The sequence below is a fragment of the Scyliorhinus torazame genome, chromosome 3 (genome assembly GCF_047496885.1).
Source record: "Scyliorhinus torazame isolate Kashiwa2021f chromosome 3, sScyTor2.1, whole genome shotgun sequence".
In the NCBI taxonomy this organism is placed as follows: domain Eukaryota; kingdom Metazoa; phylum Chordata; class Chondrichthyes; order Carcharhiniformes; family Scyliorhinidae; genus Scyliorhinus; species Scyliorhinus torazame.
Window position 1 is genome coordinate 141,375,629 of NC_092709.1, and position 15,955 is coordinate 141,391,583.

General features: G+C 52.5%; 1 protein-coding gene across 2 annotated transcripts in view; it reads right to left on the reverse strand.

The window, feature by feature from the left end:
* The window catches only part of LOC140408711 (flavin reductase (NADPH)-like), a 62,425-nt gene that overhangs the window by 29,252 nt on the left and 17,218 nt on the right, over positions 1 to 15,955 (reverse strand). For both annotated transcript variants that reach the window (XM_072496302.1, XM_072496303.1), the window contains exons 2-3: positions 14,634 to 14,819; positions 14,256 to 14,457 (exon numbers count right to left, since the gene is read on the reverse strand). In XM_072496302.1, the coding sequence (XP_072352403.1) occupies positions 14,256 to 14,457; positions 14,634 to 14,768 (337 nt within the window). In that variant the 5' untranslated portion in view covers positions 14,769 to 14,819. The remainder of the gene's footprint in view (positions 1 to 14,255; positions 14,458 to 14,633; positions 14,820 to 15,955) is intronic.

The window sequence follows — 15,955 nt, forward strand, 5'->3', positions numbered from 1 at the left end:
CTGTCCAGGGCAGTCAACACCCCGTGTGACCCAGATGGGTTAGTCTGCCAGGTTGACTCCCATGTGGCCTTCACGGCCTCTAATCTGCCCGCCACGGATGAACACCTTATCCACATTCGCCGCGAGACTGCGACTGACCCCCTACTACAGCTTGTCATGCGCCACATGACGGACGGGTGGCTCAAGGGCCAATGCCCGCAGTTCTACAATATCAGAGACGATCTGGCAGTCATTGATGGTGTCCTCCTGAAGCTGGACCGCATCGTGATCCCGCACAGCATGCGCCAACTCGTTTTGGAACAGCTACACGAGGGCCATGTTGGCGTGGAGAAGTGCCGACGGAGGTACTGAGAGGCTGTGTACTGGCCCGGCATCAATGAGGACATCGCCAACACAGTGCTCAACTGCCCCACCTGTCAGCGGTTCCAGCCGGCCCAACCACGTGAGACCCTACAGCCCCATGAGTTGGTCACATCCCCTTGGTCTAAGGTAGGCGTTGACCTGTTCCATGCGCTCGGCAGGGACTATGTTCTGATTGTAGACGATTTTTCGAACTACCCGGAGGTCGTATGCCTGCACGACATCACATCATCGGCGGTCATCCGTGCCTGCAAGGGGACCTTTGCTCGTCACGGCATCCCACTCACTGTGATGTCGGACAATGGTCCCTGCTTCGCGAGCCAGGAATGGTCCAACTTTGCCAGCAGGTACAACTTTGTGCATGTGACGTCCAGTCCCCTGCACCCCCAATCCAATGGCAAAGCAGAAAAGGGCATCCACATCGTCAAACGGCTCCTCTGCAAGGCTGCCGATGCAGGATCCGACTTCTACCTCGCCTTGCTGGCCTATCGTTCGGCCCCACTCTCCATGGGCCAGTCGCCAGCCCAGCTGCTCATGCGTCGCACCCTCAGGACCACGGTGCCGTCCATTCACGTCCCAGACCTCGACCACGTTCTGGTCCTTCAGCGGATGCAACAGTCTCGTGCACAACACAAGGCGGCGCATGACGCTTGGGCGACTGATCTCCCTGCTCTGGCGCCGGATGACAACGTCCGCATCCATCTTCCGGAGGGTGGCTGGTCTGCAACTGCTGTGGTTCTTCGGCAGGTGTCTCCCCGCCCGTTCCTGGTTCGTCTGCCAGATGGTTCCATTCGTCGCCGCAATCAGCGACGTGCAACTGCTGTGGTTCTTCGGCAGGTGTTTCCCCGCTCGCTCCTGCTTCGTCTGCCAGATGGTTCCATTCGTCGCCGCAATCAGCGTGCCCTTCGTCTCGTTCCACGCTCGCTACGTGATCCTCCACCGGTGCCACGCCCTCCTGTTGTCCCCAACCTGGACTATGTGGAGATTCCGAATACTCTGCATCCTCCTCACTCTGCCGTGGCCCAGCCCGTTCCTCAGCCGGTGGCTCCTGACCCACCCTTGAGGCGGTCAACCAGGATTCGTCGCCCACCTCAGAGACTTGACTTATGAGTTTTACGATGTTGACTCTTTGATCTGTTCTGTTATCCTGCTTCATCGTTCCAGTAGTTTGTATATAATGTTCATTTTGTTGTTGGTGTGACACCCTATTTCTCTGCACCAGGCACCTTCCCGTGTATATAGATTAGCCTCATGTACATAGTCATGTAAAAACACGCACACACAGTCAGGTACATTCACTACGCAATATTTATTGTCACGCAGGCACATATTCTTCATATAAAAGGGGGATGTCATAATGTACACCAGTATATCATGGTGCCGACACTCACACACACAAACTGATGGACATGCAGTGGGACCATCAGCATACACAACACCGTAGCCAATCACCAGTGAGAGCACACGCACTATAAAGACAGGGGACGGGAGAGTTCCCGCTCTTTCTAGTATCAGCCAGCTCGGAGCACAGAGCTCACAGCCTGCAACACAGACATTCACCATGTGCTGAGTGCATCACCTGGTTAGGACTAGGCAAGGGTCAACAGTTAAAGCTGGTATTGCATTTACCCACATTTCAAGTATGTTAATATAGTTAACCTTATAATAAAAGAGAGTTGCACCACTTCCAGTGTTGGTGACCTGTTTGTGATCCAGAACACCCAACACATCAATTCCAACTGATGGGAACTGTGTTGTGTTGCCACAGACATGGGTAGATATCAGTGGTAGTGAATTCCACAAATTCACCACTCTCTGGGTGAAGAAGTATCTTCTCACCTCAGTACTAAAAGGTTTACCCCTTATCCTCAACATAATGTGAATTTCGGGTACAGGATGGGTACATTGGGGGCAAGATAGTGGGCATAAGTCCTGTTCCACCACACGTCTAATGGCACATTGGTCCCACTGGAAATACTGAGCACGATCTAACCATTGCATTGTGCCCAGCGCAATTCACCAAGCCCACTCTTGATGGCGATTTCTGGATCTTGCCTAAAAATGGCGAGCCTATCATTAACCGTCATTTGCATTCATTTCAATTTCATTCGCGAGATTGACATTGAGTGCAGCAACCTTCCAGGAATTACTCGGCTCCCCAGCGAGAAATCACACCGGTGTTGTTTCGTACTCCTTTTTAAAAACGTGAAGCTGGTGCAATGGCTGCTGAGGGGAACTGAGGAGATGAGTAGCCATTTCCATTTTGTGATATGCAGCTCAAGGACACTGGATCTCCTGCCCTCCAGAGCTCGGGATGTGGGGGCAGGGGAATCCCTCAGGGGTGTTGGGCTTGGTCGGGGGGCTGAAGTGTTCCTGGTCGGGGGTCGCCACTGGGCTGCGGGGTGTCTATGATGCCTTCAAGCCATCTTTAAATATTGTGATGATCCACAATAGGGGCAATCACTGTTGCAGTCCTACTAAACACTTCCAGGACAGAGCCTTGCTGTGGATTCAATGTTGAAAGTTAATTTCACTCCCTTTGACTGGGACCAGCCTCGAGCTGCACAGCTGAAGGCTATTGCAAATGACGAATTAGCCTTGTTAACTGCTAAAAATGCAGTTCCGATGCCTGGACCGCTCTGGTGGTGCCCTGCAGTACCCCCCCCCAAGGGTCTCCAGCTTTATGGTGGTCTGCTGAACACTCCACAAGTAGGGTGCTCTTTCCAAGGGCTGGTGCAGGCTCGCTGGGCCAAATGGCCTCCTTCTGCACTGTAAATTCTATGATCTATGATCTCGTAAATATTGTCCTGTCCCCCTCTCCAGCAACTGATCTGGAGGTGATTGTTTCACTGATGCCAAGAACGCTTTTGATATGGTCTGGTGGGAGTACCTAATTGAATTTCTGGGGAGGTTCGGTTTCAGACTGAAGTTTATATCTTGGATCCATTTGTTGTATAGGGATCATTAACTGCTAGAGTCTGTACAAGTGGTTTGAACTCAGGCTACTTTCAGCTGGGTAAGGGCACAAGGCAGGTTGCCCATTGTCTCCGCTTCTGTTTACCTTGGCAATCAAACCACTGGCTATAGCAGGGAGTGGTAGGGAATAGAGAGGGGAGGGACAGAGCATAGGGTGTCCCTGTATGCAGATGATCTGCTTCTTTATATCACCGACCTAGTCTCCACGATGGATGAGATAATGAAGCTAGGGAGGAGTTTCGGCTCCTTCTCAGGGTACAAGTTGAATCGATAAGTTAATTACTTCTTTCATTTGAGCGGGTAAGACACCGAGTATTTGCAGAACATTTCTGCAGAGAGAGAGAGAGACAGTCATGGGGTTTAGTCTTACCTAATTTGTTACTCTATTATTGGGCAACCAATATTGAAAGGTGCAGGGGTGGTTTAAGGATTCAAATTCCATATGAGGGCAAATGGAGGTGGGTTCTTGTCATGGTTCTTGTTTGCAGGCTTGGTAACTGCCTCGCTTCAGTTTTCTCCTGCAAAATTTACCTCTCACCCGGTGGTGGTGGCAACGCTGAAGGTTTGGAGACAGGTCAGGCAACATTTTAGGCTCAGCTCCATGTCATTGTCAGCCCCTATTTGTGGGAATTACCGCTTTGTGCCAGCGAATTTGGACTTAAGGATTGGATCCTAGGAGAGGGAAGGGTTGGAGAGGTTAAAGAGATATGTATGTGGAGGGTCGGCTTGTTGGATTTGAGGAGCTGGTGGCTAAGTTCCAATTCCTAAGGTCTAATTTTTTTAAGGTATCTACAGGTGCGTAATGCCCCATGTGAGGAGACCTAGTCGTTTCCGTTAGCAACTTCACCCTCTCTCATGAATAGGATTCTATTGGGACTGCCGGGTGCGGCTATGCAGAGCTAGGTCGCATATTCGGTAGCTCCCGCTTGGAACGGACTTTTGGGCTCTTTTGCAGGGCCCCCACGGCATTTGTTTGACATTTCCCGGTGTGGGAAGAAGACTGTAGCATTCCCCTGACAGTGTCCCCCAGGAATGTTATGTCTTTTGGCTACCAGACCCGGCAGAAACAGTAAAAGATTTGGCTTGAGCTGCAGGAATAGACAAAGGCCTCTTCCAGCATGCAGGCGGGGGAAGGGCAAGCTTAAAGCTGCAATCTGACTTGACTCTATCAAAGGTGAATTCTAGCAGCAGAGGGAACAACTGTGAAAAATCTATCAAGGCCATTGAAGAAGCTGGGACGAGGCTTCCGGTGGCGGCCATGGAGGAGTAGGTCGCGCATTCGGTAGCTCCCGTCTGGAACGGACTCTCAGACATTTTTCAGCAGTTTCTATAGACTTTTTGGGGCAGACTGGTGAAGCGAACACTGCCAAAAGAATTCCCTCTCAACTTCCGGTTGCGGCTATGGCGGCGGCCAGGGACAAAGGGGAGCTGCAGGAGTTCATCAAGCGCTGCTTCGAGGAGCAGCGCGAGGAGATGAGCAAAGAGATGTTGGCGCCTATGCTTTCTGCAATTGAAGGACTCGGGACCACCCAGAAGGCCCACGAAGCTAAGATCCAGGAGGTACAGAAAAGAGTTAGTCAAAACGAGGACGAGCTCGTGGGACTGGCGGTGAGTGTGGAGCGGCACAAGGCGCTACACCAGAGGTGGGCGGGAAGACTCGAAGACCTGGAGAACAGGTCGAGGAGAAAGAATCTGCGAATCCTGGGTCTCCCTGAGGGAGTGAAGGGGGCTGATGCCGGGGCATACGCGAGCATGATGCTCGAGGCGATGATGGGCATGAAGGCTCCTTCGAGGCCGCTGGAGTTGGACGGGGCACATCGGGTGCTGGCGAAGAAGCCCCAGGCAAATGAGCCGCCAAGGGCGATGGTGGTGAGGTTTCACCGGTTCACGGACAGAGAGTGGGTCCTGAGATGGGCCAAGAAGGAGCGGAGCAGTAAGTGGGACAATGCAGAGATCCGAATATACCCGGACTGGAGCACGGAGATTGCAAAGCGGAGAGCGGATTTCAACCGGGCCAAAGCGGCGTTGTACCGGAAAGAAGTGAAATTCGGAATGCTGCAGCCAGCGCGACTGTGGGTCACATACAAGGGCCAACACTATTACTTTGAAACGCCTGAAGAGACGTGGACCTTTGTACAAGCCGAAAAGTTGAACCAAGAGGGCTCGAGTGTTCGCGCACTTAAAGGGACTGAAGGCGGACGTGGCCATGCTCCAAGAGACACACCTGAAGGTGGTGGACCAGGTCAGGCTAAGAAAGGGATGGGTAGGACAGGTATTCCACTCGGGACTGCACCCGAAGAATAGAGGGGTGGCAATATTGGTGGGAAAGCGGGTGTCATTTGAGGCCAAGACTATTGTAGCGGACAATGGAGGGCGATATGTAATGGTGAGAGGAAGGCTGCAAGGGACGCGGGTGGTGTTGGTAAATGTATACGCCCCGAACTGAGATGATGCAGGATTCATGAAGCGCATGTTGGGGCGCATTCCGGACCTGGAGATAGGAGGCCTGATAATGGGAGGGGACTTCAATACAATGTTGGATCCAGCACTGGACCGCTCCAGATCAAGGACTGGAAAGGGGCCGGCGGCGACCAAGGTACTTAGGGGGTTTATGGATCAGATGGGGGGAGTGGACCCATGGCGGTTTGCAAGGCCACAGGCCAGGGAATTTTCTTTCTTCTTCCATGTACACAAAGCCTACTCCCGGATAGATTTCTTTGTTCTGGGTAGGGCGCTCATCCCGAGGGTGGAGGGGACTGAGAATTCGGCTAAAGCCGTTTCGGACCATGCCCCGCACTGGGTGGAACTGGAGCTGGGAGAGGAGGGGGACCAACGCCCGTTGTGGCGGCTGGATGTGGGACTGCTGGCGGACGAGGTGGTGTGTGGGAAGATGAGGGGGTGTATCGAAAGGTACTTGGAGGCCAATGACAACGGGGAGCTGCGGGTGGGGGTGGTATGGGAGGCGTTGAAGGCGGTGATCAGGGAGAGCTAATTTCCATTAGGGCTCATAGGGAAAAGACAGAGGGTATGGAAAGGGAGAGGTTAGTAGGGGAGATTTTGAGAGTGGACAGGAGATACGCAGAGGCCCCGGAGGAAAGATTACTTGGGGAAAGACGACGGCTCCAGACGGAGTATGACCTGTTGACCACAGGGAAGGCGGAAGCACAGTGGAGGAAAGCGCAGGGGGCGACCTACGAGTATGGGGAAAAGGCTAGTCGGATGCTGGCACACCAGCTCCGTAAGAGGATGGCAGCGAGGGAAATAGGGAGAGTCAAAGGTGGAAGGGGAGCCACGGTTCGGAGTGCGACGAAATTAAATGAGGTATTCAAGGCCTTTTATGAAGAGCTGTACAGATCCCAGCCCCCAGCGGGGGAAGAGGGGATGAGACGATTCCTAGATCAGCTGGATTCCCGAGGGTGGAGGAGCAAGAGGTGGCTGGTTTGGGGGCACCAATTGGGTTGGAGGAGCTGAGCAAGGGTTTGGGGAGTATGCAGGCGGGGAAGGCCCCGGGACCGGACGGATTCCCGGTGGAGTTCCACAGGAAGTACGCAGACCTGTTGGCCCCGCTACTGGTGAGGACCTTTAATGAGGCAAGAGAGGAGGGGACCCTGCCCCCGACAATGTCGGAAGCGACAATTTCTTTGATCCTAAAGCGGGTGAGGTACCCTCAATAATGATGCTTAGAGATTAAACCGTAAAGAAGGCTTTATTAGGCTCATAACTATGCTACAGATTTGGACGAGAGCTGACTGCTATACAGACCATGAGGCAGGCCTTTATGTATGGCTCCCAGATGGGCGGAGCCAGAGGCGGAGTCCCCAGGGTTCCAAGCCTGGTCTTAAAGGGGACATCACCTTACATGATGATAAGGCAGTAACCGTTCATCACATTCACCTCCTGTTTAAAAAGGAGTCCGGCGGGGGTGAAGTGCCATCATAGGTCCATCCGTCTCGGCGGCCGGATCGTCCTCCTCGATCTCCTCAGTTCGGGCGGTGGTGCGGCGGGCACGGACGTCTCGGTTGAGGGCACATCCGGGAGCACAGCGGTCGGAGCTTCGGTCCGGGTCGGGGCAGAGGAACTAGGCAGGGCCGGGGGTAGCGGAGCCGGCGCCGGCGGGGTGTGTAAAGAGGGGGGCGCAAGGGGGGGCGCACGGTAGGAGCTCACCAACGGGTGGTAGGGCCGGAAGGGGGTGTGTTGTAGGGGGCGACGGGTCCTGCAGGGGAGCGGCGCGGGAAGGGGCGTCTGTGGTGGAGGATCCAGTGGGCGCCAGATCCCGGAGGGAGACCGTATCTTGCCTGCCGTCGGAGTACTCCACGTAGGCGTAACTCGGGTTGGGGTGGAGCAGTCGGACCTTTTCAACTAGGGGGTCCGTTTTATGGCTCCTCGCATGCCTCCGGAGAAGAACAGGTCCCGGAGCCGTCAGCCAAGGTGGAAGCGAGACCCCGGAGGTAGACTTCCTGGGGAAGAGAAACAATCGCTTATGAGGGGTCTCATTTGTGGCCGTGCAGAGGAGTGACCTAATGGAGTGTAGGGCATCGGGTAGGACCTCCTGCCAGCGGGTGGTTGGGAGATTTCTCGACCGCAGGGCCAGAAGGACAGCCTTCCACACGGTCGCGTTCTCCCTCTCCACCTGCCCGTTTCCCCGTGGGTTATAACCGGTCGTTCTGCTCGAGACGATGCCTTTGCTGAGTAGATACTGACGCAGTTCATCGCTCATGAACGATGTACCCCGGTCGCTGTGGATATAAGCAGGGAAACCGAACAGGGTGAAGATGCTGTGCAGTGCCTTAATCACCGTGGCTGAGGTCATGTCGGTGCAGGGAATGGCGAATGGGAAACAGGAGAACTCATCGATCACGGTGAGGAAATAGGCATAATGGTTGGTGGACGGGAGGGGCCCCTTGAAGTCCACGCTCAGTCGCTCAAAGGGGCCCGAGGCCTTCACGAGCCGAACCTTGTCTGGCCGATAGAAGTGTGGTTTGCACTCCGCACAGATCTGGCAGGCCCTGACCATGGCCTTGACCTCCTTGGTTGAGTAAGGTAGGTTGCGGGACTTGATGAAATGGACGAGCCGGGTAACCCCTGGGTGGCAGAGGTCATTGTGGGTGGCTTGCAGGCGGTCCTCCTGCGCGTTGGCGCATGTGCCGCGGGACAGGGCATCTGGGGGCTCGTTGAGCTCCCCTGGACGATACTTGATATCGTACGAGTAGGTGGAGAGTTCGATCCTCCACCTCAAAATTTTATCGTTTTTTATTTTGCCCCGTTGCGTGTTATCGAACATATAGGCGACCGACCGTTGGTCGGTGACGAGGGTAAACCTCCTACCGGCGAGGTAGTGTCTCCAGCGCCGCACAGCCTCCACAATGGCTTGTGCTTCCTTTTCGACTGCAGAGTGTCGAATCTCGGAGGCGGTGAGGGTTCGGGAGAAGAACGCTACTGGTCTGCCTCCTTGATTGAGGGTAGCAGCCAGGGCGATGTCTGATGCATCGCTCTCTACCTGGAAAGGGATGGTTTCGTCCACCGCGTGCATGGCGGCCTTGATGATGTCAGCCTTGATGCGGTTGAAGGCCAATTGAGCCTCAGCCGAGAGGGGAAAAGTGGTGGTCTTTAGGAGTGGGCGGGCTTTGTCCGCATACTTGGGGACCCACTGGGCGTAATAGGAGAAAAGCCCTAAAGCACCGTTTGAGGGCCTTGAGGCTGCGGGGGAGAGGGAGTTGCTTAAGGGGGCGCATGCGGTCGGGGTCGGGACCTAGGACCCCGTCTTCCACGACATAGCCGAGGATGGCCAGCCGGGTGGTGTGGAAAGCGCATTTGCCCTCGTTATAGGTCAGGTTAAGGGCTCGGGCGGTCTGGAGGAACTTTATTGAGGTTAGCGTCATGGTCCTGCTGATCATGGCCGCAGATGGTGACATTGTCCAAGTACGGGTATGTAGCCCGCAAACCGTACTGGTCCACCATTTGGTCCATCGCCCTTTGAAAGGCGGAGACCCCATTTGCGACACCAAAGGGGACCCTGAGGAAGTGGAAGAGCCGGCCGGCTGCTTCAAACGCAGTATAGGGGCGGTCTTTTGGTCGGATGGGGAGCTGGTGGTAGGCAGATTTGAGGTCGACCGTGGAAAAGACTCGGTATTGGGCGATCCGATTTACCATTTCCGCGATGCGAGGAAGTGGGTACGCATCAAGCTGCGTGAATCGGTTTATGGTCTGGCTATAATCCACGACCATCCGTTTCTTCTCCCCGGACCGGACTACCACCACTTGCGCTCTCCAAGGGCTGTTGCTAGCCTCGATGACCCCCTCTCCCAGTAAACGCTGGACCTCTGACTTGATAAAAGCCATATCTTGGGCACTGTAGCGCTGGCTCCTGGTGGCGACAGGCTTACAGTCGGGAGTGAGGTTAGCGAATAGCGAGGGGGGTGCGACTTTCAGTGTCGCAAGGCAGCACACCGTGAGGGGGGCAAGGGTCCGCCGAACTTCAGTGTCAGGCTTCGGTGGCTGCACTGGAAATCCAGTCCGAGCAGCAGGGACCCCGACCGCATGCGCCCCCTTAAGGAACTCCCTCTCCCCCGCAGCCTCAAGGCCCTCAAACGGTGCTTGGGGCTTTTCTCCTATTACGCCCAGTGGGTCCCCAAGAGGTGAGGGAGGATACTCGTCGAGCGATTCCCCCGAGCGCTGCCGGCAGGTAAAGAGCAGATGCCGGGCGTGCACCTCATTGACGGGATTGACAAACCGCTTTCGGAGCAACTCAATCGCTTCCTCATAAATCGTCGCCTTTTCGAGCGTGGCGGAGATTCTGTGACTCACCCGGGCGTGGAGTAGGCGCAGCTTGCGTGGCCCCAGGATGGGAGTCTCTGCGGAGTCCAGGTAGGCCTCGAAGCACCGCAGCCAGTATTTTAAAATTTCCTTTGCCTCCGGCGTTCGTGCTTCCAGATTGAGCTTCTCTGGTTTCAGGCCTGCGTCCATCCTGAATCTAGTTTAGCCTAATAAATTGAGGTACCCTCAATAATGATGCTTAGAGATTAAACCGGAAAGAAGGCTTTATTAGGCTCATAACTATGCTACAGATTTGGACGAGAGCTGACTGCTATACAGACCATGAGGCAGGCCTTTATGTATGGCTCCCAGATGGGCGGAGCCAGAGGCGGAGTCCCCAGGGTTCCAAGCCTGGTCTTAAAGGGGACATCACCTTACATGATGATAAGGCAGTAACCGTTCATCACAGCGGGACAAGGACCCACTGCAATGTGGATCGTACAGGCCGATCTCGCTCCTCAATGTGGATGCAAAGTTGCTGGCAAAAGTGCTGGCCACGAGGATCGAGGACTGTGTCCCGGGGGTAATCCACGAGGACCAGACGGGATTTGTAAAGGGCAGGCAACTAAACACCAATGTGAACGGCTCTTAAACGTGATAACGGAGGAGGGAGAGGCGGAGATAGTGGCAGCTATGGACACGGAGAAGGCCTTTGACCGAGTAGAGTGGGAGTACCTCTGGGAGGTGCTGCGTAGTTTTGGGTTCGGGGTAGGGTTTATCAATTGGGTTAAACTCCTTTACAGAGCCCCGATGGCGAATGTAGTGACGAACCGGCGGAGGTCGGAGTACCTTCGACTGTACCGAGGAACGAGGCAGGGGTGCCCCCTGTCCCCCCTGTTGTTCGCATTGGCGATCGAACCATTGGCCATGTCATTGAGGGAGTCTAATAAATGGAGGGGGTGGTCCGAGGGGGAGAAGAGCATCGAGTGTCGCTATATGCGGATGACCTGTTGCTGTACGTGGCGGATCCAATGGAGGGAATGGTGGAGGTCATGCAGACTCTCAGGGAGTTTGGGGAGTTTTCGGGCTATAAGCTCAATGTAGGGAAGAGTGAGCTCTTTGTATTACAGGCGGGGGACCAAGAAAGAGGGATAGGGGACCTACCGCTGAGGAGGGCGGAGGGGAGCTTTCGGTATCTGGGGATCCAGATAGCCAGGAGTTGGGGGACCCTACATGAACTGAATCTGACAATGTGGTGGAGCAAATGGAGGAGGATTTCAAAAGATGGGACATGTTACTGCTCTCGCTGGCAGGTAGAGTGCAGTCGGTCAAAATGGTGGTCCTTCCGAGGTTTCTGTTTGTGTTTCAGTGCCTTCCCATCATGATCACTAAGGCCTTTTTTAAGAGAGTAGGCAGGAGTATTATGGGGTTTGTGTGGGCGAATAAGACCCCGAGAGTAAGGAGAGGGTTCCTGGAACGCAGTAGGGACCGAGGAGGGTTGGCGCTGCCAAACCTGGGGAGCTACTACTGGGCAGCAAATGTGGCGATGATCCGCAAGTGGGTTATGGAGGGAGAGGGGGCGGCATGGAAGAGGATGGAGATGGCGTCCTGTAAAGGAACGAGTCTGGGGGCGTTGGTGACGGCACCGCTGCCGCTCTCACCGACAAAGTATACCACGAGCCCGGTGGTGGCGGCAACGCTAAGGATCTGGGGCCAGTGGAGACGGCACCGGGGTGCAATGGGAGCATCGGTGTGGTCCCCGATCAGGGGTAACCACCAGTTTGTCCCGGGGGAGATGGACGGGGGGTTCCAGAGCTGGCATCGGGCGGGGATTGGAAGAATGTGGGACCTGTTCATCGACGGGACGTTTGCGAGCCTAGGGGCACTGGAGGAGAAGTTCCAGTTACCCCCGGGAAATGCCTTCAAATATATGCAGGTGAGGGCTTTTGTGAGGCGACAGGTGAGGGAATTCCCGTTGCTCCCAGCACAAGAAGTACAAGATAGGTTGATCTCGGGTGTATGGGTTGGGGAGGGCAAGGTGGCGGAAATACACCAGGAGTTGAAAGAGGGGGAAGCGCTGGTAGAAGAGTTGAAGGGTAAATGGGAGGAGGAGCTGGGGGAGGAGATCGAGGAAGGTCTGTGGGCTGATGCCCTAGGTAGGGTTAATTCCTCCTCCTCGTGTGCCAGGCTCAGCCTGATACAATTTAAGGTGGTCCACAGAGCGCACTTGACGGGGGCGAGGTTGAGTAGGTTCTTTGGGGTAGAGGACAGATGTGGAAGGTGATCAGACAGCCTGGCGAACCATGTCCATATGTTTTGGTCATGCCCGGCACTGGAGGGGTTCTGGAGAGGTTTGGCGGGAGCAATATCTCAGGTGGTGAAAGTCCGGGTCAAGCCAAGCTGGGGGCTAGCAATATTTGGAGTGGTGGACGAACCGGGAGTGCAGGAGGCGAAAGAGGCCGGCATTCTGGCCTTTGCGTCCCTTGTAGCCCGGCGAAGGATCTTGCTAATGTGGAAGGAGGCGAAGCCTCCCAGCCTGGAGGCCTGGATAAATGATATGGCTAGGTTCATAAAGTTGGAGAGGATTAAGTTCGCCTTGAGAGGGTCTGCGCAGGGTTTTACAGGCGGTGGCAACCGTTCCTAGACTATCTCGCGGAGCGTTAGAAGGTCGATCAGCAGCAGCAGCAACCCTTGCCATGTATATATCTTGCTCTGCGCGATTTCTCGGTTTTTTTGTTATTGTTTGTAAGGGAGAAAAATTGTGTTAAAAAACTTTAATAAATATATTTATTTTTTTTAATGAATAGGATTCTATCTTTGACAGAAGTGTGTGAGGGTAGGATTTCAGTTATCCACGGCCAAATGTCTGCGGAGCAAGCTCTGCTGGAGGAAGTGAGGAGGAAGTGGGAGGGGGTGCTATGTCTGGTGGGAGGAGTGTGGAGTCAGGCTCTACACAGAATCAACTTGACCTCCTCCTGTGCTAGGTTGATTCAGTTTAAGGTGGTGCACAGGGTGCATCAGACTGGAACTCGTTTCAGTGTTTTTTTTCTCAGGGGTGGAAGACGGGTGCGTTCAGTGTTCTTGGGGTCCAGTGAATTATACCACTGTGTTCTGGTCCTGTCCGAAACTGGTCAGCTTTTAGATCTCCCTCTTTAACATCATGTCAGGGATTCTTGGTACTTAACTGGAGCCTTATCTGCTGGTGGCCATTTTCGGGGAGTCGGTGCTGCAGACGGGATCAAAGGCGGATGTCCTTGCCTTTGCCTCATTGATAGCCTGCAGGTGAGTTTTGCTGGGATGGAATTCTCCCACTCAACCCAGCACCTCGATGGAGCTGGGTGATCTAATGGATTTCCAATACCTTGAAAAGGTCAAGTACACCATGAGAGGGTCGGTAGATGGGTTCTAGCTGCATGGCAGCCATTCATTTCCTTTTTCAGAGAGTTTGTCACTCACAGCTAGCTATAGGGGGGATTATTAGGTATTAGTTGGGGTTTCCTTTGTTATGAGTTATAGGTATAATGGTTAGGGTTTAGCAGGGTTGATGGTGGTTGAAATGTGTTATTTTTGTACTGCATCTGGATATATTTGATGACTACTGTGGTGTTATTTTGTAATATTGAAAAACTTTTTTTGTAGTAAAAATATTTTTAAAGAAAACTTACAGAAAATGGGGTATCAAACCCGTCTATACTCATCAGGTGAAACTTAATGTAGACTAGCGAGCCATTGAAGGCCCCATGTTGTCTCATTTCGGAAGGCGGATTGCATTAAATGCCGATCAGGCAGTTAACAGCTCAATGGCAGGCCTTCCCCAGGAAGGTTTACATAGACCGATTGATTGCAGCCCCTGAAGACAGCGCACTCAATAATATCACTGAAGGCTAGATAGATAGTTCTTATAATGGTTTAGTGCACAACAACCTGTGCATGAGGTCAAGACCAAGTGTAGTCTTTAGGAGAAACAGAGTTCAATAGCAGGGATCATTGAGCCAGAGCATTGAGGTGTCCATTTTCAAGGCATGTATTATTATTTTCATATTTCCATGATAAATTATTTTCCCTATGTTCACTGCTTCTGGCCCCAAAGCAATGCGGTTACATCCTGACAAGTTTACATTGGCAGCTTCCATTATAAATATGCATATAGTCTAAGACGGACTCACGTTTAGTATACCAGGACGCCATTGCTATAATTCGAGTCACTTTTGCCTCACGCATAGCAAGAACAATAGCTTTTATTGATTCTGTATATCCCGTAACTTCAGAAAATAGGCTTATCGGGAACCCAAGGCAGGACATGATGACATCCTGCTCGTTAAAGTGTTCCACCAGGCTGTCAGCTGAGAAGATATTTGCTTTCACCACCTGCAAGTAATAATGTAAAAGGAATAGATTATCTTGGACAGTGAGCTGTCATCTGTACTAGAAATTAAAACTCAATATAATTCTCGATTTAGTACAGTTCTCCCTCTTTGGGTATCTTTTCAAACAAACGGGATTCATTGCAGTACTCAAAAGAATTTGACATTGCCAATAATTACCGTCAGGTTCTCATGCTGAATGGTAAGCTTGCTGGTAGTTCTTACAACCGCTTTCACCACATGGCCCTGTTCTAGGGCTTGTCTCACTAAAAACTGGCCAGTGTTTCCTGTGGCCCCCAGCACTAAGAGCTTCATTCTTCAGTCCGAAAGCAGCAGTCAAGGCGTTATGTCAGCAGATGGTGGTACCTATAAATTAAAATGAGATTTTATATTGAATAATAATGTTCTTGCAAACTTCTAACGCTCTGATAAGGGGAGAGGGTGAACAGCCAATGATCATGGTCTATTTTAATACCAAAGACATGGATAGAAGGAGGGATGAAAGATTCAGGCTGATTTTAGGAATTAGGCAGGAGACAAACAAAGAGGACCTCAAAGACAGTAATCTTCATTTTGCTTCCATTGCCTTGCACTAGCGAGTATAAAAATAGAATAAATGAATGTGTGGCTGGAGAGATAGAACAGGATGGAAGGCTTTAGATTCCTGGAACAATGGGACCAGCTGTGGAGGAGGTGGGACCTATACAGTCCAAACAGATGGCACCCAAACAAGAGCAGGGACCAATGTTCTCACAGATTGGTTTGCTCATGCTGTTGGCGAGGGTTTAAACTAATTTGGCAGTGAGATGTGGACCAGGAAGGAGAAACAAGGTGCAAAAAAGATTAGGAGAGACAGAATACACTGGAGTAGGAAAAAGCAAGCAAGAAAAGAGGAAATTCAATCAGGTGTAAATTAGGTTTACTGCCCAAGCATGTTAATGCACAAAGTGTGGTAAATAAGGTTAGTGAGCTGTAGGCACAGATGACCACATGAAAATATAATGTTGTGACAATGATTGAGACCTGGCTGAGCACGGCACGATGGTGCAGTGGTTAGCACTGCTGCATGGCGCCGAGGATCCTGATTCGATACCGGCCCCGGGTCACTGGCCGTGTGGTATTTGCACATTCTCCCCCCCTGACTGCATGGGTCTCACCCCCACAACCCAAAGATGTGCTGGTTAGGTGGATTGACCACGCTAAATTGTCCCTTAATTGGGGGGGGAAAAATTGGGCACTTTAAATTTTTTTTAAAATAATAATTAAGACCTAGCTTAAAAAAGGACAGGACTGACTACTAAATATTCTTGGATAAAACGTGTTCAGGAAAGATAGTGAAGGAAAGGAAGGAGGACGGGTGGCTGTTTTGAGTAAGGAGAATATTGCTGGAGAGAGAAAGAGCGTGAGAAAGAGAGAGAGAAAGAGAGAATGTCCTTGAAGGTCAGAATTGGATTCTATTTGGTTAGATTTAAGAAACAATGGAATTTCTATTACACTACTGG